At 45.7% G+C, this 27,504-nt stretch overlaps 1 protein-coding gene across 1 annotated transcript; it reads left to right on the top strand.

Annotated features, from left to right (window-relative positions):
• EOGT (EGF domain specific O-linked N-acetylglucosamine transferase) lies at positions 1 to 27,217 on the top strand. The gene is made up of 16 exons (XM_040406593.1): positions 1 to 138; positions 810 to 1,028; positions 1,905 to 2,005; positions 3,044 to 3,152; positions 3,224 to 3,318; positions 3,392 to 3,496; positions 7,165 to 7,271; positions 7,975 to 8,078; positions 15,838 to 15,930; positions 16,581 to 16,652; positions 16,765 to 16,851; positions 18,108 to 18,176; positions 18,615 to 18,676; positions 19,576 to 19,695; positions 22,427 to 22,529; positions 26,645 to 27,217. Exons 2-16 carry the CDS (start codon positions 825 to 827, stop codon positions 26,789 to 26,791), a joined length of 1,578 nt encoding a protein of 525 aa, XP_040262527.1. The 5' UTR covers positions 1 to 138; positions 810 to 824; the 3' UTR covers positions 26,792 to 27,217.
• Positions 27,218 to 27,504: the final 287 nt, after the last annotated feature.

Genomic DNA, 27,504 nt, shown 5'->3' on the forward strand with positions numbered 1-27,504 from the left:
TCTGCATCCTCCCAGTGGGTGACGGCCCTCCTCCCTGTCACCGCCCCGGGCTTCCGGCAGACACTAGAGCCGGCCCAGCCTCCAGCGAGCCGGGGACTGAGGGGGTGATGCGGCCGGACACTGAGCAGCTGGACCCGGGTGAGAGGATAACGGAGGGAAGGGTGCGCCGCCATTATACGCCCGCCCTCGTATTCATTCATCCAGCCTGTGGCGGAACTACAACTCCCAGCGAGCCCCCCTGATCTCAGGGCACGCTGGGAGTTGTAGTTTCACACAGGTTGCATGCTGCAAAAACATTGGGGAGGCTGTTGCAATATAAAAGTCGAACAGTTACCATAGCGACCTACTTGGTTGCTAAGGGCAACTGATTCACTTTTCTGCTGCACCATAAGAACTGAGTGCTCTGCTGCTGTGGTGACACTACAACTCCCAGCGTGTTGTTTCCACTTCATGCACCCAGCAGCTAGGAGGACTACCACTCCCAGCATACTGTTTACACTCCTGCACCCAGCTAGGAGGACTACAAATCCCAGCAAGTCCTCTATTTGATGGGAAGAATAGCACAGCAATGCAGCGCCATTCTTCCTCCAATAGTCAATGGCGTCCGTTATGTGAAATGGAAGAAGGTGATGGAGGTGTGAACAGATGTGTGGGGACTCAATTCAATGGAAAGCGTGTAATGCCTCCATTTCCCCTGTGGTGGCGCTGCAGGAAAATGTGCTGCCCGGTTTTCCACACAGATCTCGGCAGTCGGACGTCCCGTAGAAGATTATTTTCTATATTCATCATTTTTTGTGTTTCATTTCCAGAAGCTGAGCGTTGTCATGAACGGCCCAGTCCTCGGATTATTACTACACGTAATCGGCCTCGCAGCTCAAAGTCCAGTTGTCTCTGCAGAACAGAACGTCTCCTCCCCGTCTTATGACTTCCAGAAGATCAATCTACCGGCCGGGCACCTGCCCTACTTCCTGCACAACAATCCGTATGTGGCCAGATCCTGCGGTCAGGACCCCCACTGCCCTTTTAGGGTAAGTGTGACAACGCCTGAGCCTAATGGGTTAAAGTGTCTGCCCGGTTGGATAGAAATTTTTATATAAGGGTCAGAAAAAAAGAAGCATTACTCACCTTACTGATTCCCTGCCACTACTATTCCGGTGCTTACCAGGTCCCCACTGCTCTCTATGTCCTGGTCCTGGCTTAACATGCATGGACTATCTGTAGATCTCCTGCCATGTCCTGTGTGTTGAGCCGGAACCTTAAAGTAGAGACTAGCCAGGACCTGGTGAGTGTTGCTGCAGCAGCGGTGGAGGATCGGTGAGGTGAGTAATGCTGCTTTTTTTTTTTTTGCGTAATTCCCACCTTAGATATTTATGGCACCTATCTTTGGATGCGGTGCGAAGAGGTGGTTGGGAATACGGAGGTCGCCTTGTCCGACAGTAAGGGGCGTTCACGCAGAGTTATTTGACAGCTGGGTTTGGTGTGGACTCCGTGGATAGCGGTTTGTGAACACATCGAGAAGGAACGTGGTCGTGGCCATAAACCGCAGCCGCTGAATGCCAGCTTCAGTGGGAGGTTTTTGGCATGGGATCAAGTCCACGCCAAATTAAGCTGTCAAAAAAAGGTTCCTTACGAAAATGGCGTGGCAGAGCCCACTTGGCTGCCCCCCGTAGTCCCGACCACCTCTGTCCACCCCATCTAGGGAGAACAGAATCGGGTGTGGGACCTACATCTAGATGCTATAAGCTTCTGTGATGGGAGCACCATAGACCTGACAGTGGTATCTGCTGATCATGGAATCTGGATGGCGGTGTAAACTTGTTTCTTATCCCGTCTCTGTCGCTGCCATCGCTCTTGGCGCTGCTGCCGGTATAGATTTAAGCTAATGAGGGTTGTGTACTTTTCAGGATCACCTGACGCAACGAGATTCCTGCTGGGGCTATGAGAAGTCGTGCAGGAGGGAGCACAGGTTCGGCTATCCGCTCTGCGATGCGGTGGACTCTGGTTGGTAGGTGTCTGTTTTACACCCCATGATGTTATTCCAGAAGTCCTGTTTCATCAGTAACCTGTAATAAAACGTAATTCCGTCCCGGAATCTCTGATTGCAGCTATTCCTTTTAATGCTTTTTCTTTGTGTTCTTAAAGGGCCATACCTCCTTATTCTACATAGAGAAAGTCAGCACAGATATCGGTGTGCACGTATTGATTTATCATGGGGGTGGAAGTTCACATGTACAGCTATGTATGTGCGGCTCATACACATAGTATAGCGTGTACATAGACAATTCTGTCATAGTGTATGCTAATGCTGCCCTACAGTGCACATAATGACCGCTGTCATGATCTGTAAATATATAATCCCGCTATACATCACCTTAGGTCAGTGCCCATGATGACAGTGGTACCATTGCCAACTGAGTGCCCCTCATAGACAATGCTAGCTGATTGCTGCCTGTGCAAATTAGTGTCAGCAGAATGCCTCACGATAGTGCCTGCAGTATGTAGCGGTATAATATGTGGTGGTCTTGGGCAGTAAAATGGTTATTGGTTACAACTCTGGGGAAGAGAGGGATAAATAGTAAAAAATTGGCTGCTCACAGTTGCCACTAGAGGGAGCACCCTCTTCGTAAACGTATACAGCTTCCATTGACGTCAGTGGAAGCTGTAAATTACGTGTGCATTCGGCGTCCTCTAGTGGCTCTGAGGCTCTCCTGCTGTTGCAAAACTACAACTCCCAGCATGTCCAGAGTGCCTACAGCTATCAGCCTACAGCAGGGCATGGTGGGAGTTGTAGTTTTACAACAGCTGGAGGGCCGCAGGTTGACCATGCCTGGTGTATAGGAACGAAAGGTTGGAGGGGAAAGGCATATGGGGCCAAATGGGGGCCCTCATGCACTCATTAATTCTACGTTTTTTTTATATTTCTGACGGACCTCAGTCGAGATGTACGTGCTGATATCTAGGCATGTTAAAAATATGTATAAAAGTAACACAAATAGCTATTCTAGAAGTCGTTTCATGATTAATGGCGTCCTTGTTCTCCTAGGGCAAAGAACTTGGAGGGCGCCCAAGAAGTATTCTGGAGACAGGCAGACTTTGGTTATGTTATGGAGCGGCTGGCTGAAGCAGAAGTCCTCTGCCGTCCACGTGAGCAGGTCCGTATTCACACGTGCAGCGCTTCTTCTGACTGGCGATGGCGGTCGTCTGACACGTCTGTCTCTTACAGGGAGACTCTCTCTTGGCCTGCTCCAGCCACCTCCAGCACTGCAGAGCCACCAACTTGTACCTGGACTTAAGAAATCCGAGAAGATCACAAGACAGGTTTGTAGGGCTTTATGTTCGCTCCATTCTCTTCCATGGGACGGAATGAATTTATTTTCCCCATCTTTTACAGATTTAAAGAAGACTTTATACAAGAAGGTGAGATCGGAGGCCATTGTGAGCTCGACTCGCAGAAGCTGCTTTCTCAAGGTGATCGCAAGAGCCCCCTCCAGTCTTGGTAGGTGTTCTCTTACACATTCTGCTATCTCTGGTGTTGGCGGGGGGGGGGGGGGGGGGCAGACCGCAACGATTCCCACCGATCACGACAACGAAGATGCGAATGGCCGCACTTCATCCTGGGCGGCCGCCTGATTATAGCGATTTGGTGGGGGTCCTGCCGAGAACGAGGACTCCCCTGATTGAGTGGAGCCAAAGTCGCGCATGCTCACTCCATTCAACTCAATGAGGCTGCCGGAGATAGCCGAGTACAAGCGCTCTGCTATCTGGCGGTGCCATAGAGTGTGGCGGACACACAGGTACGCCTGCCGCTCCATTCAAACATGGGAGCACAGGACCCCCTTTCTCTTGATGGGCGGACGACCCAGCAGTCGGACACTTATCCCCTCCATGTGGATAGGGGATAAGTTATCTTAATGGGACGCCCCCCTTTAAGCCTCATGACTATTTAAATTTTTTAAAGGGCTACACTGTGGCCCTAAAGGGTTAATCCAGTGGCATGGTGGGCCAGTCAATGCGTTCTCTCGCACACTCTCTCTTTTAAAGGAGTCGTCTGGACAATTAAACTTTAAAAATAAAAATGGTGTAAAAGAATTCCTACTCACCTTAGCGATTCCTCGCCGCTCCCATTCCAACACTTCATCGTTCCCACTGGTGACCGCCCACATTGGTGACCCACCTCCGCCTAATAGGCTTGTGTAGATGGCGGACCCGAAGACCCCTGTTAGTCACCCTGCGATCACGTTGCGGAGCTGTTGATGGAGGGAACCCCTTGTCTTTGTCCAACCACTTTGATGCTGCAGTCAAAATTGACCATAGCATCTAAGGGGTTAAACTTCCGTAATCTGAGTTATCTCTTCTCCCGGCAGGACCCAGGGCATTGTGATACTGCCCCGCTCCTGGCGCTGATCATATACTGTAGGTGCCCCCACGAGATCGCATGACTGTCGCAGAGCTATCTCCCTGCCTACACGTTCTCCATGATCATGTCACTTAGGGCTCATTCACACGGCCTCGTGTGCGGACCCATACATTTCAATGGGGCCACAAGAGATGCGGACAGCACTCCGTTTGCTGTCCGCATCCGTTGCTCTGTTCCGTGCCCCCCGCAAAAATGATGAGTCCTGTCCTTCTCTTGTCCGTTTTGCGGAGAAGAATAGGCATTTCTAGAATAGGCCTCCTGTTCCATTCCGCAAATTGCGGAAGACACACGGGTGGCATGAATGAGCCCTTACCCGTATTTGCGCCAATAGAGAGTTACCTTAGCGTCTCCCTTTTATAAAATCAATCCCCTCCCCCCCAAAAAAAATCAACGCCAGACAAGTGTAAATAATGCATTTGCACGTCCTATGGGCAACAATTGATGGGAGAGCGCGGCGTCTCACTTTAGCAGGCATTGATTGTGCGAATTGCCAACTGCTACATCTGCTTTTTTTGGAGAAAACAAATATTTAGGACGACAAGAATGACTTTTCCTTGGCTTTAAAGCAGGAAGCACTGGAGCCGTACAGATTCTGTGCAAAGCAGCCAATTAAACATAAAAAACCATCAGCGCCGGGGTCATCCAGTAGGAAGTTCTTATTTCTGCCTCGGGTGACACATGGGTTTCCTATTGGTCTGTTGATGCTGGTCTTGGCCGGCAGCCATGACGGTTCCTAGAACTAATAGCGCTGAGAGGGAGATGATGACTCCGCCGAGAATATTGGAGATCAAATGAATGAAACTCTGGGAAGTTCTGAATCTTTTATGGTTGTTTTTCCTTTGTTTATGTAATAAATAAATAAACTTTAAGGGTGCATTCACACGACCGTAAGTGTTTTGCGGTCCGCAAATTGCAGATCCGCAAAACACGGATTCCGGCCATGTGCGTTCCCCGGACCGCACATGGCCGGCGCTATATAGAGAATGCCTATTCTTGTCCGCGGTTGCGCACAAGAATAGGACACGCTCTATATTTTTTGTGGGGCTGCGGACAGCACTTTTGCGGCTCCATTGAAATGAATGAATCCATTTATACGGTCGTGTCCAGCTTTTTCTATTTTCAATTTTTTTTAATCTCACCCCTAGCCTGCTGTACCTGGTGAAAAAAAATCGCACTCGCCTTTTTCTTGTCACGCCCTTCTGCCTCCACTGAACTTCCTATCCCCGTCCTGTCTACTTCTGGATACACGTGGTCATGGAATAATTGGCTTCAGCAGTGATGTGTCTCCAAGCGGCATGTGACCCACCACTTGGGGACGTGTCACCACTGAGATCAGTCATTGGCTGCAGCGATGCACATGACCCTGTCCATCTGGAAGCTGAGAGGACGGGGACTGGAAGATGAGTGAAGGGAGTGGCCAGGAGCAGGTGAGTATGGTTTCTTCAGCAGGTGCAGCAGGCGAGATACGTCTACATAGGGCGTAACTGCAACTTACAATCTCATCCATACTCTGTGCAAATAATTTATAGCTTAAATTGTCCAGTGGTGCAGAGTGCAGACTGGAAATCCGCAGCATGGCAGCTTATGGGGTGGATTTCCACTGAAAATCGGCAGGGGAGATTCCTTTGTGGAAAATCAGCCCTGTGTGGCCAGATGCCAAAGGAGGTTTCCGGGAACAGCATATTGATATCCTCAGGATAGACCATCAATGGGATCATAATTGGGGTCTGACTCTCGGCACAACTGTTTGAAGGGGCTGCAGCGGTGGGTATTTACTACAGATCCCATCACGTCAGTGTAAAGAAATCATAGACGGAGAGCGAAGCTTTCTACAGTGATTGCCCCAGTGGGATTTTATTTTTACTACTTTCTGATATATATATATATTCACCACTAAGGATATGGCCACACATAGAACGTGGAAAAATTGGCACCTAATTCAACAGGTTTCAGTGCGAAAACGCTGTGGATTTCACTCTCTGCATTGTAAAGGGTGAAATCTGCAGCAGATTCCCAAAAACTTAAATGGACATGCTGCAGATTTAACCCCTTAAAGAGTCTCTGTTGGGGTGATCAACCCTACCAAGCAGTATGCCTGGTTTAGTAGGGTTGATCATGCTGACCTTTCTTTTGTATTATGTATGAGTATCAGGAAAGAAGTAAAATGTATGCTAGAGGTGTGTGATAGCATGATATGGCCATGCCTACAGCCTAGCAAGTATAGGATTTTGCATTAGGCCATTTTGCTATACCCATGAGATTTTAATTTCTTTTAATGTTTATTATGGGTTAAAAGAGGGAGAAAAGTGGACAAGTCTCTTTTGGGATTTGAACCGGAGACTCTCTATATAGAAGGCAGAACAATTACTTCCAGGCTTTAAACCCACCATGTTGACAATAGTGGTTTTCTGTACTTAGAAAGCTAATACATATTACTGCTGTACTTAGAAAGCTAATACATATTACTGCTGTACTTAGAAAGCTAATACATATTGCTGGTTCCTTCACAGGCACAATATATCATTATGGTGTTCTTTAGTATAGGTTTATATTATACTAGTGTTCTATAGTAGAGGTCCACATTGACGCCTGTGATGACCTGCCTTCGGATATTTCTCGACTGACTGTCCTTTAAAGAAAGAGATGTTTTATAAGAATCTACTTACTTGATTGTTGAAGATTTTATAATATTCTTGGCTGAACCTTCTCTGACATTTTTTGTTTATTTTGTATTCCTGTGATTCCAGGTTTGCGGAGTTGCGGACGTACGGCTCCCTAACATTCAGACCTATAGAAGATGGACACTGTGACGTCATTGTTGAGAAGCCTACGTACATCATGAAGTTAGATGCCGGTAATGTACACAACTAGTTTAGACACCCGCTCAGACTACACAGGCTCAGGCTTTTCCATTTCAGAAACCCCCACATTCTCGGGGGGTTCTTTGTGTTCCTCTTAGGTGAGGCCGGATAATATGCCGGATGGAGTTTTCTTCACTCCATTCCCATTATGTGCAATCCAGTCATTTACAAGTTATTCTGAGGGGCTTAGCTTGGGTGGTGGCTGGCAGGGCGTGTACCCTTAGTGCTAGATGCCAGGGGGCACCAACAATCCAAAATAGCTATACCTGGGTGTTCAGATACACGACTAGGACAACAAACCGAAACTCTACCCTGGGTGAAGGAGAGCCCAGCTCTCACAGTGCAGTCCGTCTGTGTATTAGTCCATTATGCAAAGCATAATATAGTAAAGTTCCTTTGATCCGACATTCGATAATCTAGAAGGCCTCCTCTAGTGCTGTGCAATATAACCAGACTAGACTGCATACAATGCAAACAGATAGATTTTTCATATTTAATTTTAGCTCCCCCTCCCCCCTTTCTACATTTTTGTCTGTCGTCCGATGATCCAGAGAATATCACATAATCTGGCAACTGTCCGGTCATGTTGATTTTTATTTACTCGGGAAGATATGGTGGATTAGGATTAGGAAAAACATTTATAGGCTTGTTTCTTCGCTGATTAATATTCCAAATCTTGTCTTTTCATTGTTTTAGGTGTGAATATGTATCATCATTTCTGTGATTTTGTGAATCTCTATATTACGCAACATATTAATAACTCCTTCAACACAGATGTCCATATTGTCATGTGGGATACAGTAAGCACTTTTTGTTTGTTTTGTTTTACTTTTCGTTTTTTTTTTTTCTCTACTTTTTGTTTGTTTGTTTTTCTCTACTTTTTGTTTGTTTGTTTTTTCCCCCTCTACTTTTTGTTTGCTTGGGGTACATGTCAGAAAAATAACATATAAATATAAAATATCATTCTCTCTTGATCTGAATGCAGGAGTACCAGCTCCCCTTAAAGGGGTATTCCAGTAATTTGAATGTATCCCCTATCAACAGAATAGGAGATAACTGTTAAATTAGTGGGGGATCCCAACGCTGTGACCCCTCACTGGTCGTGAGAACAGGGGCCCCTCAGAATGCATACTGCCACTCCATTCATTGGCCGGAGATAGCCCGCAGCTATCCCCGACAGTCCCATAGAGATGACTGGAGCGGCAGTGCGCGTGCCCGACCCGCAGCTTTGTTCTTTCCTCCCACTTTACGCGTCAATTTTTAATAAAATTCATAAAAATTACTAACATAAATAGTGAAGCTCTTAAGTAGCATTTTGTAGTATTCGTTTTTATTAGGTAGCTGTTGGGTGTTAGTTAGGACTAGTTCTGGGGAACGTTCATCAGTTTATAGGGCAAATGATGGGTGTAGTTTTTAAAATGGTCACTTCTGGAAGGGGCCTCATTTTTGGCACCTCTGCAAACACGTGGCATGGCGCATGAACACAAAGTGCACTTCAAAAGCGGAGGTCGTGAAATTTCACTGTATAGCGGTATGTTCGCACATGGCAGATGTGTTGCAGAAATTTCTGCAACTGAAATACATGTATGAATAGGGTTATATCTGCACATTTCTACAGCAAGGGTTGGTTAGGGAAGATGCAGCAGGACATTCAGCGGCTGTGAGGGGCATGAAATTAGACTCTGTCTCCCAAAAAATCTCTGTAAATAACAGCCTGATGTTGGGGAGGGGTTCCTTGGTTTTGCTGGTGATTATTCAGATGTTTGTAGTCTTGTGAAATAGGTCGCTGTCAGCCAAGTGGTGGCCTCTTGAGAAGCACGTATGGAGTATCCTGTTACCACCTGCAGCTCTGAGCCACTGTAATGTGGAACCTCGGGGATATACGGTATCTGCTTATTCTTGGGCGTGAGAACAGGAAGCAAATTCTTCTGTTTGTTATGGAGCCGAGGACGCAGGCTGGTGAATTGCCAAAGTGCACGCCGCCGTGCCAGTGGAGAGCAGGATTTAGTGTCGGAGGAGGGAGAATTTTACTGGAGCTTTCAGGAGCCTCCAGACATTGTAAAGCATTGTAAGGACGGCAGTTTTGTGATACTTTCTGATAGCAAAATGTTTTATGGAGGTGAAGAGGGATCTTTTACATTTTTTTTATTTATTTTCTTTTTAGTGTTTGCAGCGTTTCAGTTCCCTGCGTCGTTTTTACATTTTAGACGGATCTGCTAATCATAGGAACGTGCCTGCTCCAAATTACTAAGCAATGTATACGGCTGCCTGTTATTTAAAAAAATGTCCTACTTTCTACAGACCTGGAATGGTGTTAAGGTATTCCAATCAGAAGCATTTATCACCTATACAATTTATAGGCGACAAATGCTAGATTGGTGGTGGTGGCGGCGGCGGGGGTCTAACTTTTGGGAATCCCACCAATCTCTAAATCAGGGGATCCTGCTCCCCCCATCTGCAAGAGCGCAGCTAAGCTGTTCGTCCTCAGTGCTATAGACCATGGGAGGCCAACCTTACAGACACAAAGAGCCGAAAAAAACAAAAACGTATGACTACCAGGAGCCACAAGCTATACATTTACACACGAGTCACAGTATTTTTCACCCTACAAGATGCACCTAGGTTTTAACAAAGAAAAATAAGAGAAAAAAAAAAGATTTTTCATCTGATCTGAGGTCTGCTAAAAATATTTTTTTCTTATTTTTCATTAGCAGAGGAAAAAAAGAAAAAATATATTTTTCATCAGACCTCAGATCAGACTCCTAAATCCGATCCCCAATCCTCATCAGACCTCCAAATCAGACCCATAAAATGAGACCACCAAACCTCATCAGACCTCCAAATCAGACCCCTAAAATGAGACCCCCAAACCTCATCAGACCTTCAAATAAGACCCCCAATGCTCGGATCAGACAACACAAATCAGACTCCCAGTGTCAGACCCTCAGTGCTCATCCTCTCCTCCCTCCCACCAATGCTCAGATCTCCCTTCCCCCATGCTCATATCTCCCCCCTTCTTAGATAAAACAAGACCCCTTATGCTCAGATCTGCCCCCATACTCATATCTGACCCCATGCTCAAATCTAAACCCCCATGCTCAGATCAGACCCCCATGCTCAGATCAGACCCCCATGCTCAGATCAGGATCCCATTGCTCAGATCAGACCCCCCATGCTCAGTTCTATCATTTAAAAAAATCTCTTCCCTCTCCCGATCAGGCACTGGGTAACAGGGCCCGATCAGGAAAAGAGATCTGAGCATGGGGTGGAGAGTGAGCCGTCCTGACTGCTTCCCGGCTCCACAGCTAGAGCCGCACTTGAAGAAGCAAAGAGCCGCATGCGGCTCAAGAGCCATGGGTTGGCCAGGCCCTGCTATAGACTTTTAACAAAGAGTCAGGGTGTATGCTTACCCACTGCTCCATTCAAACCCCTCCTAGCCGTGGTCTGGGGGGGAGGGGGGAATGGGGTCCCCTGTTCTAATGATCGGTGTTGGTTCTAAGGCCTCTTCACATGAGTGAGTTTCCCACGCGGTTGCAATGCGTGATGTGAACGCATAGCACCCGCACTGAATCCTGACCCATTCTTTTCAATGGGTCTGTGTACATGAGCGTTTTTTATTGCGCATCAGTTCTGCGTTGCGTAAAAAAAACGCAGCATGTTCTATATTCTGCGTTTTTCACGCAGCCCATGCCCCATAGACGTGAATGGGGCGTCAGTGAAAAACGGAAGCAAGTGCGGATACAATGCAGTTTTCACTGATGGTTTGCTAAGAGATGTTTGTAAACCTTCAGTTTATCACGCGCGTGAAAAACGTATCAAAACGCATTGCACCCACGCGGAATAAACTGAACGCAATCTCAGACAAAACTGACTGAATTTGCTTGCAAAATGGTGCGAGTTTCCCTGAACGCATCCGGACCCATCCCGTGTGAAAGAAGCCTTAGAGCCTCACTAATCTAGCATCCATTACCTATTCAAGTGAATAGGCGATGAATGCATCTGACTAGAATACCGATTTAACTTAAAGGCTATGTACACCTTTGGGGTCATTTTTTTTCTTTACTATTGCATTGTACCCATTTTGAGCTAAAAATATGTTTTTTCAAATGCTCTTTATTAAAAATTTGGAGCCCTTTTCTCTGTACAGAGCTGAGATTCTCTAGTAGCAGGATCTGAATTTTCTCTCTGTTCTGTCAGGCAGCTCACCTGACAGGCTCCTTATCTCTGATCTCTGACCTTATAAACACTCCTTAAAGCCCAATCCTTATCTTTCTAATAAGAATGTGACTTAAATAAAGGTGGATTTACACTGCTGGATATTTGGGCAGATTATCGGGAACAAACCTTGCTTGCTCGTTCCCAACAATCTACACATCTAAATGTTCCACCGATGACCTGAACGTTTTGCTAGGTCACAAGCATGACCACCACTAATGGATTGCAGGGTGGTCATGACCATGGAAACGAGCAGTATAAAATGAATCAAGCCAGCAAAGGCAATATGGAGAATCACAATACATTAGTAAGTGCCTTGTATTAACTTTCTCTACTTGATAAATGCCACTTGCTGAAGTGAGACGATCCCTTTAAGTGTTTATGACCATTTCATCATTTAGAGATAAGGTTTATCAGATGACCGGCACAAAGTGAAAGTGAAAGTACCAGTCACACAGCTAGAAAAACAGTTAACGGTTTGTGACAGAAAGGCTCAATATTTTTAATAAAGACCAATTGAAAAAAATGATTTTAGCCCAAAACGAATAAAATGTTCATATGTGCCCGCATTGCTGAGAAAAATGATGTTTTAAAATATGTAAATGAGCCACTAGGAGCAACGGTGGTGTTGCCATCACACCTAGAGGCTCAGCTCTCTGTGCAACTGCCGCACCCTCTGCACTTTGTCAGGGCCAGGTGTGATCACGTTTACACTGCCTGGTCCTGTCAGTCAAAGTGCAGGGAGCAACGGCAACGTCCTCGTTGCTCCTTGTGGCTCATTTGCATATATAAAAACATATTTTTTCTCAGAAATGCGGGTACATATGAACATGGGACCAACACAGATGTCTTCAGCTGCCAAGTGCTCATGTAACAGGTCAGCCAGTGTCATAGGGACAAATCTGCTGACAGATGCCCTTTAATAAAGGGGTTGTCTATTGATAGAAACTCATCCCTTATACATAGGACAGGGGGTGAATATATGATCTGTGTGAGACCACCACAGATCCTGTCCTGTGTCCCTGTATGAATGGATCGATGCTGCTGCTCCAGTGCTTCTCTATGGGACTGCCAGACATAGCTGAGAGCTCAGTTATTTCCATCAGTCCTATAGAGAATGAATGGAGCAGCAGCATGCATCCTCGACCTGCCGCTCCATTCATACAGGAATACAGAGCCCTTATTCTTATGATCAATGGGGTCCCAGAGTTTGGACCCCAATTGATCACATACCTTATCCTGTGACAACCCCCTAGGAGGATTTTTAGAAACTTACTGAAGATAGATTTACTATTGCTCTCCATAGTAGCTGTGTAAATCTGTACTGAGTGAGCACCCCCTAGTGGTGCCTGCAGGCTGACAGAATTCCAACATTTTTCTGTAGGACTGTGTGAAGGGAAGCAGGGGATTTGGTACTTTGTGTAAGAAAAATAGAGCTCCAATCCCCGCAAGGTAGACTGGAACACTGATTATTCATGTCCTCCCGCTCCTGGCATCAACCTTGGCACTTGGCCACCAGAGACGATAAATTTGGTTACTGGTTTGTGACCACCCTGATTAACCCCTTCAACACTAATTGCTATTCCGACAAATGAGAGGGACTGCCTTATCGCTCCCCTGTCAGTCCCAGCATTGGGGTTGCTGTGCCTGATGGTTTTTGTATTGACAGCCTGGGACGCCACAGGATCCTCATGCTTGGAAGGCCACGTCTTCGGTATCCGCTAACAGATGCCTGTGCATTTTACGGCATATGTCATCAATATAAGGTGAAAAATCATGACGTTGCATTGTAGTTGTAAAAAAAAAAAGCTATTTATAAAGTAAGAGTCTCCTAATGGAATTAAAAAAAAATATTAAAGGGGTTGTCCCCCAAATTGAATAACTAACTAAGAGCAGGTGGCGCTATACAGATGTATTTTATTGAATAACTCTGTGGCTATGCAACATTTTCAATTACATACAATTACTAAATTATTCAGATCCAGGGGCTGGTTTGTAAAATATTGAATATTTTGCACGGCATACCCATCAAAAAAAATTAATAAACATACTTTTTTTTTATCATTTGATATCCTCATGTTCCTAACAATCCCTTAAATACATGTATCATGTCAATTGCTGTGAATGGTAAACAATGGTGGAATTGTTCTTTCCCATGCATTTTGCCATTAAAGGGGTTTTCCGAGATGTTAATACCAACCTCTGGATAGGTCATCAGTATCTGATCGGTGGGGTTCCGACACCCAGGACCCCCCACAGATCAGCTGTTCGCCCAGTAGGCCCAACACCCTTCTCAGCTTTTCCTAGGCCGAGTGACGACCCATTCATCAGTCACATGGCCTAGGCGCAGCTCGGCCCCATAGAAGTGAATGGGACGGAGCGTGATACCGAGCACAACCGCTATACAATGTACGGCGCTGTGCTTGATTAGCTGCAAGAAGGGCGCGGCGCTCACAGGAGAGCTGGTGCCTTCTCTAACAGCTCGGACCCCCACCAATCAGATACTAATGAGGATAAGTCATTATTAAAATCTTGGAAAACCCTTTAAACTGCATAACATAGCCTATATTACAGCAACCCAGCCTGAAGAAGGGCTCAGCATCACTATATACTATGGCAGTGACTTCGGTATATCTTATTTCCTCTACTTTTTTGCTTGACATTTAGGCCCAAAATGTACTTTGTCCATAAGGGGTTAACCTAATAGAATGAAATTGCAAAAGAAGTCAATTTCCACATTGTCTTCCAAGTCCCTGCTAGTTCTGTTGTTTAGTTTCCTTTTTCCATCAGAAAACGGTGAAAGTGCGTAACCTTTCCCTTAATTTCGACAACCTTTTCACTGCTCTCAAATAAATGGTTTAGGGCGGAGAGGACCTGCCAAAGCCTGAGATCTCTACACAAAGAGCGGTATTTTTCAATCCGCAATAGAATTGAAAAAATGATTGCCCAAAACCAGCGGTTGGCAGCACGCCCCTCTATAGTGCTCACTTGTTGATCAGCGCTTGCAGCTGGTCCCGTAGGGTTCGGGTTCATTCACGGGCCGCCTAACAGGACAGGTAATCGGCTTATCTTTACTGGGCAGATGGGTTCTGCTTTCAAAAAGGAAATTGTCCTCTGCAACCTGTGTCAAAGGAGACCCTCCTGTAATCTCCCCAGCCATTGAGATGTGGGGGGCTCCCGGGAGACGGAGCAGGTCTGTGTCATGCCAAGTATTACTACGACCCATATATCATCTCCCCCCTGACCGTCCCGAATAATAACCGTTGACTGCACAACTGATAATTCTTCAGGTCAGGGGGCTTTCCCAGGACATATTACAGTCATTGTTCGTGTACTGAAAAATGTGTCCCCCCCTCCCAAAAAAATCCCCCCAAAACATTATAGTCCCTTACTGTATCTTGGTGCTTTCCAAAGCTTCAGCAAGGCGTTAGGTGTCAAAATATTTAACACATTCAACAAATGCACAAGTGTTTTTTTTTAAATCTGATCGGTGGGGGTGCAACACGGGATCCCCGCCGATCAGCTGTTTGAGAAGGCTACAGCGCCATACATTGTATAGTGGCTGTGCTTGGTATGGCGATCTGCCCCATTCGCGTCAATGGGGCCTACAAAAAGCTGGAGAAGGGCGCAGAGCTACCAAAAAGCACCGGTACCTTCTGAAACAGCTGATTGGTGGGGGTCTGACACCTGGGATCAGATAAAAAAACAAAAAAAAAAACTTGGAAAGCCCTCTAAAGGTTGACTGCACTTTAGAATTTTTTTTGATATGGGGGTTAGGGTCCGAGTGTTGAGACCCTCGACAGTCTGTCTCTCCTCGCTGCTGATGGCGTCCTCATAGGTTTTCTGTTCTGTCCATCCAGGTTTTGCGACTTTTGAATGCCAGAAAACTGGCGTCGTTTTTCCTGCCTATATAAAGACGTCATTACCCGAATAGAAACCAGTAGAGCAAGCTCTGAGCAGATACTGAGCAAGCAGGGGATGTTGGAAGATTTCAGCTCTGAAGCCTGCAGAAATCTGAATGAATGACTGGATTATAAGACGGGCTTTAAATTTGATGGGTCGTGTCTTAGAGCATCTATGCGCACAATGCATAATTCATAATTTTGTAATTTTTTGGGGTATTTTTTTTTTATACTGCCTAAAACTAAACGTGAAATGGCATCCCTTACTTTCCAAACTAAAAGCGAACTGTGGACTGCTCTGCCGAAATGCTGCCCCCTGCAGTCAGGGAGGGGTGCTGTCTCAGGACAACCTCTCATCAATGCTGCGCAGGAGTAAAAACTCGGAAGAGGTTTTGGTAAAAGGCACATGGATTTTAATATACGCTGTATATGTCTTTTGCAGAGTTTCTACGGCTATGGTGATTTGTTTAGCGAGACGTGGAAGGCATTCACAGACTACGAAGTTACCCACTTGAAAGCACACGACCATAAGCGGGTAAGAAGAACGGCCGCCTGGGCCCGATAGATTTCTCTTACCCATTTGCATATAGTTAATCATCAATTTTCCTCAGCAATGCGGGCACATATGAACAAGGGACCAACACAGATGCCTTCAGCTGCCAAGCGCACATGTAACAGGTCAGCCAGTGTCATAGGGACAAAACTGCTGACAGATGCCCTTTAAGTCCTGGAAGACCCCATTTAAATGCCACAAACAAATCCTTCAGCCATATGGCCATCTGTCTGCCCCCTACTTCCTGCTGATCTATCAGAAGGTTTATGGAGGAAAATAAAACATTCCTGCAGGATCAGACTACACAGGGTTTGTCTGTAGTCTGTTACCATGGAGACACACAGATCTGCATAAGGAGCTGTACACACCAAATGGTAGAATGTTTTTAATTGGGGAATTTTTGCTTCCTTTTTTTATTTTACATACATTGGAGAAAAATGGTTACAAAGATGGGCGTTTTTTTTATTTTATTTAAAGGGGAAGTGCTCAGTTTTAAGCGTGTTATCTGGATTTTACATTTTGAAACGTTGCAACCCTTCCAGTCGGGAGGGCGACCTATAAAACAAAGTTCATGCTTCATGTCTTTATGGCCATGTCTGATCCTGTCCCTTTTGCATTTATGTTCTTTTAAGGTCTGCTTCAGGGATGCTGTGTTTGCTCTCCTGCCCAGAATGAGATACGGGTTATTTTACAACACGCCGCTGGTAAGCTCGTTATCCCGCGATGTGACGGATGACAGCACAAGTATTGTCTGAAGACAGGAGATGCGCCCCTTTATTAGTGCAGTAAATTTCCAACGCTTTTTTTTTTCTCTAGATCTCAAATTGCCGCGGCACCGGATTATTCAGAGCGTTTTCACAACACGTGCTTTTCCGGCTGAATATTTCCCAAGAAATTTTAAAGGTGCGATATAAATCAACGTAAGGGTTTGTTCCTGGGCGCAGTTCATTACAGTTAAATATACATATCGTTTTTTTTTTTTTTCTTTTAAAGCCTTCTGTATGGATAAAGTAGAGCGCCACCGCTTGCGCTGTAAATAATATATGTATAAAATTATTCATAGCCTGCCAACAATATATGGAGCACTTACACATTGTCAGACAGGAACACGTAAGGCTGGCAACTATTAAAGAGGAGCTGTCTGTCTTCAGGCCTTGTGCCCGCTTTTATGTCCTTATCTGCAATAAAAATGTAGTAAAAAAATAGCTAACACCTAGACCAGGGATCAGCAGCCTCCGGCACGCCAGGTGTCCTGAAACTACAACTCCCAGAGTGCTCCGTTTACTTCTGTGGAAGGTAGAAGAACAGCCAAGCATGTTTGCATGCTGGGAGTTGTAGTTTCACAGCAGCTGGAGTCCCTGATCAACCTGACTACATGACCAGTCACTTGAATAGGGAAAAGCATGAAGATTGCATGATACAAGATTAGGAAAAAAAATGTCTACTTTTGAAATGACGCCATCTTGTCCATTGGCTGTCGGTGGTATTGCAGCTCATTCAAGTTAAAGGGCATCTGTCAGCAGTTTTGTTCCTATGACACTGGCTGACCTGTTACATGTGCACTTGGCAGCTAAAGGCATCTGTCAGAGGTGCCCGCACTGCTGAGAAAAAGGATGTTTTAATGTATGCAAATGAGCCCCTAGGAGCAACGGGGGCGTTGCCGTTACACTTAGAGGCTCCGCTCTCTCCGAAAAAACCACCGCACTTTGATTGACAGGGCCAGACTGTATAAATGTGATCACGCCTGGCCTTGTCACTGAAAGTGTGGTGGTTTCGGAGAGAGCTGAGCCTCTAGGTGTAATGGTAACGCCCCCGTTGCTCCTAGGGGCTCATTTGCAGGGAGCAGTAGCATAGAAAAATGAGGAGACTCCTTCTACAGGGGGAGTAAGAAGGGACTATGGTGTTAGCTGCCAGAGGGGGAAGGAGACGGCAGCTGTGGACAGAATCGTCCAATGGGGAAATGTGGAACGGGAACAGGTATTTTAATGTTGGAAACACTGCAAATTTCTTTAAAACGGCCACTAAATATATGAAAATATATGAAAATGATTCATGCGATCACCTCTTTACCTTCTCTCTTAGGACCTGGTCACATAATGAGGTCACATCGCACCAACTTGACCATTATTCACTTGATTTACTTTTACTTTTGGCCCTAGGAGGAGAAGATTCGAGTCACCATCCTTATACGCAGCACTGAGTTTCGGAAAATACTGAACTTGGACGAGGTAATCATTTCTTACTTCATTATTATTGTGCAAAGACCAAGCGGCCATTGGAAACCTAAAGAGGGTGCCCGTCCCGGTGGCCTCGTCAGGTTGTCTGTCTTGGGGCGTTTGGTGGATTATAGAACTTTCTGGATGGAGCTTGTCCTGAGGGAACAGATTTGTTATCACACAGGAACCTGGCATCCCTCTCCTTCCATTACTAAAGCCTGGCACAAAGCCGACATTGACCTAAGTGCAGGAGCTGAGAAGTGGAGATCCAGGCGCAGTTACCGGTATTCTGTGGGGTTGGATCATTTCATGGAGTCATTCGTAACCACAGACTCTTCCTGTTTGTGCTGTGATCATGGGAAATAATCTTCAGGTCTCGTAGGAAATCTGGAAATGTAACAGCAATGTAACCGCACGGATAACGACACTAAACATGTTTCTTTCCCTCAGCTGGTCCTCGCCTTGAAGGCCGTCCCGCTCTTCCAAGTCACCGTGGTGGATTACAAATATAGGTATGCCCATAAACCACCTGTGTGATTGTCTTGTAGGGCAAATCCTAGATAAGGGCACCCCATGGGGTTGTCCCATGAGGCCTGTTAGGGCGTATAGACTTCATGGGGGGGGGACCAAATACTGATTGTCATGTGTGTTCGTCATTAGGGATGAGCAAACCCATGCAAGTTCGGGTTCCTGCCGAACTTCTGGTCAAAGTTCGGGACCCGAACTTGAGCCTGAACCCCATTGAAGTCAATGGGGACCCAAACTTCACTTTATTATTTTCCATTATAACATGGATTTAGCGGGAAATAATAGCATTTATATAAGACAGAATGCAAAAGAGTATTGCCATTTAGGGGTTAAAAAAAAGAACTCGCCTCATCCACTTGATCGCGCAGCAGCCGTCTCCTCTATCTTTATTCAGCAGAACCTGGCAATGACCTCACTGCGCTCTCCCTCGTGGTGAGTGCGGTGACGTCATCGCGCACATCGCAGGTCCTGCTGAAGGAAGATAGAAGAGACTGCTGCAGCGCGATCAAGTGGATGAGGTGAGTTATTTTTTTAACCCCTAAATGGCAATACTCTTTTGCATTCTGTCTTATAAAAATGCTATTATTTTCCGCTAAATCTATGTTATAATGGAAAATAATAAAGTGAAGTTTGGGCCCCCATTGACTTCAATGGGGTTCAGGGTCAAGTTCAAGTCCCAAAATGGCCATGTTCTTTTGCTATTATTTTCAAAAATAACCATGCTATAACGGAAAATAATAAAAATCACCCGAAAAAAGGCGAACCCGGACTTCAGTGAAAGGGTCCGGGTACCCGAACTCGCAAAGTACGGTACGAACCCAAACTTCGCAGTTCGGGTTCGCTCATCCATATTCATCATGCATCATTTTTTATGTTTCTCTAGATCTCTTGGATTCCTCGAACAGCTGAAAATCACACATAACTCTGACATATTTATTGGCATGCACGGGGCCGGACTGACGCATTTACTCTTTTTACCGGACTGGGCAGTTATATTCGAACTGTAAGTCGTCTTCTGTGTTCTCCCGTGTTGTAGGAACGTTTCTTTTTGGCATAAGTAAATTGCATGACTAGTAATTCCTTTATACAATGTTGTCGGAATGGTCGTCTTGTATTCAGCTGAGGGGACCTAGGGTACAAGTATAGCAGGTATCTGTCTATGGGGGCTCTTTTTGGCTTACATAACATTATGTAAATGTATCTGGTAACCTCATGGCTATTCTAGACAACCTCTACATATGTGTTGTGCGACAACTTTGGCATGCCTTCCATACAAGCCCCTTAGTGAGTTGGGATCTAGCACTAAACTGCTTCCTGCCGCACAATCTCGGCATTTGCTGCAGCCACCACTAGAGGGAGCTCACTGCATACAGATTTTGACAGCTCCAGAAATTGTCTAATCTCTCTACAGTGAGCTCCCTCTAGTGTTGGAAATGGAAGCAGGAGATTTGGAGTTCTGTATGTACAAAATGTAACCTTTTATTACAACATAACCGTGGACGTTAATAAAAAAAAATTGCATGGGGGAGCGGTGGGGTATGAGGCCCATTCTGCGTATGCCCCTGATGCAACCCCCCCACCCCCTTTGTGCAAATTCTTGCTCAGTGGCGCTTTTAGAATGGACTTATTTTAAGTAAGCATGCTGATCTGCCCATATATCCACATTTCTAGATAAGACTCGACCATGACAAGACGGAATGGAATTTATTAAGAATTATTTATAGACTCTTAGAGTTCTGTTCCCACGAGTCACTTGTGCACGGGCCGCTCGGGATTCGCACAGACATATCTGTATATGGATGCTGAGAATCCTCGTATGCAAGCGTCTGTTATTCGCAGTGGCCATGTCCCAGGCCCATTAGTCCATGCGCACCTTTGACTTGGCGTATTAATAGTGCTACGCCATGTTTTATGGGCACTTTAGACTAGAAGGGTTATATCAAATATTTAGAAAGGGTGTGATGAGCATGTTGCCGTCATAGATGCGCATGAGCGAATCGAGCCTCAGATCATAGATCCGAAGTTGATTCATGAAAAAACGTTGTTAACGCTGTTTCCGTACATCATTAAAATGTATTGTTTCCGTGTAGCCAAACTTCATCTCGCCAGAAGTTGCGCGAGACTTCGGTAAATTACTATGGTGTTCCTATCTGTGTATTTAAAAACATTTTAAAATAGGAAAGTGGGCTTTGGTACCGAGGTACCAGCCAGTACCAAAGCCGACTTCGGATTCTTATTTTTAAATACGCAGATAGTAATACCATAGGAATTCACTGAGGTCTTGCGCAACTTCAGGTGATACGAAGCTATGCTACGCGGAGCCAATACATTATAATGCTATACGGATACAGCATTAACAATGAAGTTTTTGAACAAATCGACTTCGCATCTATGATCCGAAGCTCGATTCGCTCAAGCCTAGTCATAGATCATACATTAAAGGGATATTCCCATCTCAGACAATGGGGGCATATTGCTAGGATATGCCCCCATTGTCTGATAGATGCGGGTCCCAGAGGGACCCGCACCTACGCCGAGAGCGGTGGCTGGAGGACCCCGGGTTTCAGAGAAGGAAGCCCTGAAAGTGGTGGATGATGCACTGCTCCTGCACAGCCGCCCTCCTTTCATTTCTGGCTCGGCTATTTCCATCAGCCCCATAGAAATGAATGGGAGCAGTGGCCGCGCAAGCGCGGTGTGCTCCCATTCACTTCTATGGGGAGACAGCTTGATGGTGGTTGAACCCGGGGTCCTCCAGCCACCACCTTCCCCACTCCGTTCTCGGTATTGGTGCGGGAACTAGCGGTGGGACCCGCACCTATCAGACAATGGGGATATATCCTAACGATATGGCCCCATTGTATCAGATGGGAATACCTCTTTAAAGGGCATCTGTCAGCAGATTTGTCCCTATGACACTGGCTGACCTGTTACATGTGCACTTGGCAGCTGAAGACATCTGTGTTGGTCCCATGTTCATATGTACCCGCATTGCTGAGAAAAGTGATGTTTTAATATATGCAAATGAGCCTCTAGGAGCAACAGGAGTGTTACCATTGCTCCTAGCGGCTCAGCTCTCTCTGCAAGTGCCGCGCCCTGTGCCCTTTTGACAGGGCGATGGCAGTAAAATTGTCATCACACCTGGTCCTGTCAAAGTGCAGACGGTGAGGCAGTTGCAGAGAGAGCAGAGCCTCTAGGTGTAATGGCAACGCCCCCGTTGCTCCTAGAGGCTCATTTGCATATAATAAAACATCATTTTTCTCAGTAATGCGGGCACATATGAACATGGAACCAACACAGATGTCTTCAGCTGCCAAGTGCACATGTAACAGGTCAGCCAGTGTCATAGGTACAAAACTGCTGACAGATGCCTTTTAAATCTACAATAAAAAAAGAAGTATAGAAATGGTAAATCTGACAGACCAGCGTCAAACTTTAGACATTTATCAAACTTCATACACTGTAAAAACATGGGGTTTTCTAGCCATTTTTTGTAAAACTCATTCAGTAAGTGCATGGCCCAAATAATGCCGTTTGTGTATCAGCTGCGCTGTGTGCCCTCCAGGGGGGTGAAAGGGCATAATTATTGCCGTTAAGCGCAAGGAGGTTAGTGTGAACAGGGCACATAATTATCATTTTTTTTTCTCCCAGAATATTGCTGGTCGTAAAGCATGCAGTTACCCAGCAGAGGGCGCCATTGTCCAGAATCCTTTAAACCTGTGATCTTATCACCCTAGGTATAACTGTGAAGATGAGAGGTGCTACTTAGACTTGGCCAGACTTCGAGGAGTTCACTACATCACATGGGAGAAAGCGGACAAGGTTTATCCTCAGGACAAGGTAAATAGTGCTCACCGGATATCTGATGATGGGGGTTACAGTACACGTACACAATAGGGTTGTCATGATACCAACATTTTTATTCGATTTCAATACCATAAAAAAGTATTGCGATACTCGATACCATGCGAATAAAATTAAACACCAAAAAAGCCGCGTGCATTCCGCATTTTATGGAACGTCCGAACAGTCCGATCCTTTTTTTTGGGGGGACAAGGTGACTAAAAAATGGCGAATTGCGCAGTTTTTATTTTTTTTCTGTTACAGCGTTCATCGCATAGGAGATATTTTTTTATATTTTAATAGTTTGGACTTTTCGGACGTGGCGATATGTAATATGTTTATTTATTTATTGTTTTTCTATTTTATATGTAAAATTGGGAAAGGAGGTGATTTATACTTCATATTTATTTTTTTTTTATTTATTTTTGTAAACTTTTTTCTTTTTTTACTTTTTATTTAATAACTATTTCCCCCTTATGGACTAAAACCTGGGACTTTTGATCCCTTGTCGTATTTACCCTAAGGGCTCACGCACACAAACGTATTTTCTTTCCGTATCCGTACAGTTTTTTTTTTGACCGTATGTGGAACCATTCATTTCAATGGGGCTGCAAAAAAAATGGAAGTTACTCCGTGTGCATTCTGTTTCCGTATGTCCGTTCAACAAAACGATAGAACATGTCCTATTATTGTCCACGTTACGGACAAGGATAGGACTGTTCTATTAGGGGCCGGCTGTTCCGTTCCGCAAAATACGGAATGTACATAGACGTCATCCATATTTTTTGCGGACCGCAAAATACATATGGTCGTGTGCATGAGCCCTAATAGAGATCTATCAGGGTGAATAGGGCCTCACACTCTCCCTGCTGCGCTGTGCTTTGTGCACACAGCAGCAGGGAGGTTACCATGGCAGCCAGGGCTTCAGTAGTGTTCTGGCTGCCATGGTAACCGATCAGAGCCCTAGGATTACACTGATGGGGCTCCGATCAGAACTGCTACTGCACCACCAATGAGGAGTATTGATTTAATACTGGGAAGTTGGGCGGTGGGTGCACTGCGCCACCAATGTTTTTAAACCATTAATACAGATACAGGAGGCGGGTGCCGGCGGCAGAATCACATAGCCGTCACCCGACCTCTATTACAGGGAGCTGCGATCAGTGGCAGTTAACCCCTGATCGCAGCTCCCTGTCATAGAGGTCGGGTGCCGGCTATGTGATTCTGCCGCCGGCACCCGCCTCCTGTATTTGTATTAACAGATTACTTATCTTCATTGGTGGCAGTGGCCACAGCCCCTCCCCTCCTCCGCCCCTCTCTCCTCTCATTGGTGGCAGCGGCACAGGGGGGAGGGAGAGACTGCCTTCTTCTCCCCTGTGCTGCTGAGGGAACATAGAGCGCACTGAGAGCAGCGTGATCCAAGTTCTCTGATACTAGAGTGCGCAGTAGCGGTAAACGGCAAATCCCGGTATCAAATCAATACCTGTACAAAAGTATCGATTGGGTATCGATAATTTTATATTCGGTGCAACCCTAGTACACAATACAGTATTCACTTAGGGTGCACCTTAGACTAGAGGCCTCTTCGCTGCAATTTGTCAAGATGTTATGTTTTAGCGAACGGAATTGAAATCATTTTCGCACAAGGAACATTTTTGGTTAAGAGACGGGTGGAATGGAGGCAGCGGCAAGAAATGTCTCGCCATCAATGCGTTAGACGAAGTCATGCAACATTCTAATAGACTTTGAGTTCCAGTTCTTTGCCTTTTCCAAGATCTCTACTTGCTGTCAGTGGATAGCGGTATTCCTGTTTACATTGAGAGGCTTAAAACAGTCCTAAAAAACAGCGGAGGACATATTACAATGTAGGGGCATACATACCGTGCAATGGAAGCAGCTCATTTGGCTGCCATGGGGCCCTAAGGGAATGTGGCCCTAGGTGTGGTTGGTCCCATCCCTTTTGCTCCTGTGGCAAGAATGTGTGTAGGACTCTCCTCTCCAGAGGGATTGAATGTTTAGCAGCAAGAGAGTTAGAAACTGGCTAAAGGGTCATGGAAAAGATATGGAGGATCAATGTTAGACCACAGCTCAGACCCCCAATCAGACCTCAGATCAGAGCTCCAATGTTGGACCACAGCTCAGACCCCCAATCAGACCTCAGATCAGAGCTCCAATGTTAGACCACAGCTCAGACCCCCAATCAGACCTCAGATCAGAGCTCCAATGTTGGACCACAGCTCAGACCCCCAATCAGACCTCAGATCAGAGCTCCAATGTTGGACCACAGCTCAGACCCCCAATCAGACCTCAGATCAGAGCTCCAATGTTGGACCACAGCTCAGACCCCCAATCAGACTTCAGATCAGAGCTCCAATGTTGGACCACAGCTCAGACCCCCAATCAGACCTCAGATCAGAGCTCCAATGTTGGACCACAGCTCAGACCCCCAATCAGACCTCAGATCAGAGCTCCAATGTTGGACCACAGCTCAGACCCCCAATCAGACCTCAGATCAGAGCTCCAATGTTGGACCACAGCTCAGACCCCCAATCAGACCTCAGATCATACCCACATTGTTAATTGGTCCTCAGATCAGACAAATAAAAAACCAGCTCACCTCTCCTGCTCCAGACACCGCCGCTGTTTCTGAGATCCAGCGCTCCTCCTGCTGTGCTGTGACCTGACCTCACACAGAATGAGGTCACAGAGCGCTCCTACGTCCTCACGTTGTGCGCAGGTCACAGAACAGCATGCAGCAGCGGCACATGAAGACCAGGAAGCGGTGAGTGCAGCCAGCACAAGGAGCACTCTATTCAACACTCCCCGGTCCTCCTGTACTAATGAGCGCTCCTTAGTATTCGCCATATAAGACGCACTGAAATTTCCCCCCCCCCCCCAAAAAAAGTACGACTAATGCCTCATGCACACAACCGTTGTGTGTTTTGCGGTCCGCAAATTGCGGATCTGCAAAACACGGTTGGCGTCTGTGTGCGTTTTGTTTTTTTGCGGATCCATTGTAACAATGCCTAAAACGGACAAGAATAGGACATGTTATATTTTTTTTGGCAGGGCTACGGAACGGACATATGGATGCGGATAGCACACGATGTGCTGTCCGCATTTTTTGCAGACTTAGGCCTGATGCACACGACCGTTGTTTTATTCCGTGTCCGTTTTTCGTGATTTTCTGCGGACCCATTGACTTTCAATGGGTCCGTTGAAAACTCGGCTAATGCACCGTTTGTCATCCGCGTCCGTGATCCGTGGTTCCAGTCCGTCAAAAAAAATATAACCTGTCCCATTTTTTTCACAGAAAACGGTTCGCGGACCCATTCAAGTCAATGGGACTGTGAAAAAACGCGGAGGCACACAAGATTGTCATCTGCGTCCGCGTCCGTTTTTTTCCTATCATTTGCATGGCAAACTTGACTTAGACTTTTTTTTACTTTCCTTCATGTCTGGTGATCCTCCAAAAATCAAGGAAGACACACGGAAGCAAAAACGGATCACGGAACAACGGAACCCCATTTTGCGGAATGGAACACAACAACGGTCGTGTGCATGAGGCCTTATTGAAATGAATGGGTCCGCATCCTATCCGCAAAAAAAACACGGAACGGACATGGAAACAAACAACGTTCGTGTGCATGAGGCCTTATAGGGTGAAAAATACGGCATATTTCCATAACCTTTCTATACTGAAACTGGAAACCCCTCTAGACCGTTATTTGAGCGGTATATTAGGAACACAAAGCACCGACAGTTGTGTATTATTCCTCGCACGGTCACGTGGTGTCGCACGACCCACGACTCTTTCCATTGACTCTTTTTGTTATTTAAAACTATATTGTTCTTTCCCATTATTGGGCCTCTTCTGTTGAGCTGTGACACATTTCAGGCTGTGGCAGGATCAAAAGCAAATTAATTGGTCATTAGTTCTACCTGTCAATAATTCTCCCCCGTGTCCCGTACAGAGAAAAAAAAAGCGATCAATAGTTCCCGGGGGCTTTAAATGAAAGTTGTTTTCTGTGTCCAGAATTAATTAACTTGTCTTTCGGTGGAGAGAATGAGGTGGCGGACAGTGACAAAGCTTGTTATGCCGTCTAATTAAGGGACATCACCCGACTTTGGGAGAACACCCGAAATTTACCAATTACGCCTTCGATGTTGAGGAGTTTGTACGGCTGGTCAGCTCGGCAGCGGAGCACGTGTCTCGTCATCCGGAGTGGCCGCTTCGAAGACGTCATGACGAACTGTAATCCGAAAAGAAAGGATTTCACCATAGATTGTAATCTTATATTTTATAATGTAATAAGTTATTTATTTATTATAAAAAAATAATAATGTTAGATGTGGAAATTGATGAATTTGAATGCAGTAGATACAGTTTAGAGTTTTATTCCATTCTACTTTGCTTATTTACTTTTTTTTTATATTTTTCTTTCTTTGCTCCCCTCTCCTCCTGCACATTTATCCAGCTTATTACATCAGTAAAAAGTGATCATTTTATTCCTGAATTACAGAATGACAACGATCTCATTGACATCCAGCCGTCTGATCCTTCCCTCCCGAAATCTGCCATTAGGGAAGAATTTGTAAGGCCGCCATACACATTACATGGTCAGCGGGTCCCTCTGTAATCCCTGCGTTCAGCCGATACGTACGTCTAATGTGTATGGCCAGCTTTAGGCCTCTTTCACACTACCGTTTGTTGTTTCCATTTTGCGGGCCGTTTTTTGCGTTCCGTATACGGAACCATTTATTTCAATGGGTCCGCCAAAAAAACGGAATGTACTCCGTATGCATTCCGTTTCCGTATTTCCGTTTTTACGTTCCGTTGAAAGATAGAACATGTCCTATATTTGGCCGCAAATCACGTTCGGTGGCTCCATTCAAGTCAATGGGTCCGCAAAAAAACGGAACACATACGGAAATGCACCCGTATGTCTTCCGTTTCCGTTCCGTTTTTTGC

Source organism: Bufo bufo, chromosome 9 (genome assembly GCF_905171765.1).
Source record: "Bufo bufo chromosome 9, aBufBuf1.1, whole genome shotgun sequence".
NCBI lineage: Eukaryota > Metazoa > Chordata > Amphibia > Anura > Bufonidae > Bufo > Bufo bufo.

Excerpts from the sequence above, each read along its gene's own strand:
- EOGT (XM_040406593.1), top strand. The coding sequence starts at position 825 with ATGAACGGCCCAGTCCTCGGATTATTACTACACGTAATCGGCCTCGCA. Across the intron at positions 7,272-7,974 it reads CATCATGAAGTTAGATGCCG|GTGTGAATATGTATCATCAT; the intron begins GTAATGTACACA and ends TCATTGTTTTAG. Across the intron at positions 22,530-26,644 it reads AGGTTTATCCTCAGGACAAG|GGACATCACCCGACTTTGGG; the intron begins GTAAATAGTGCT and ends CGTCTAATTAAG.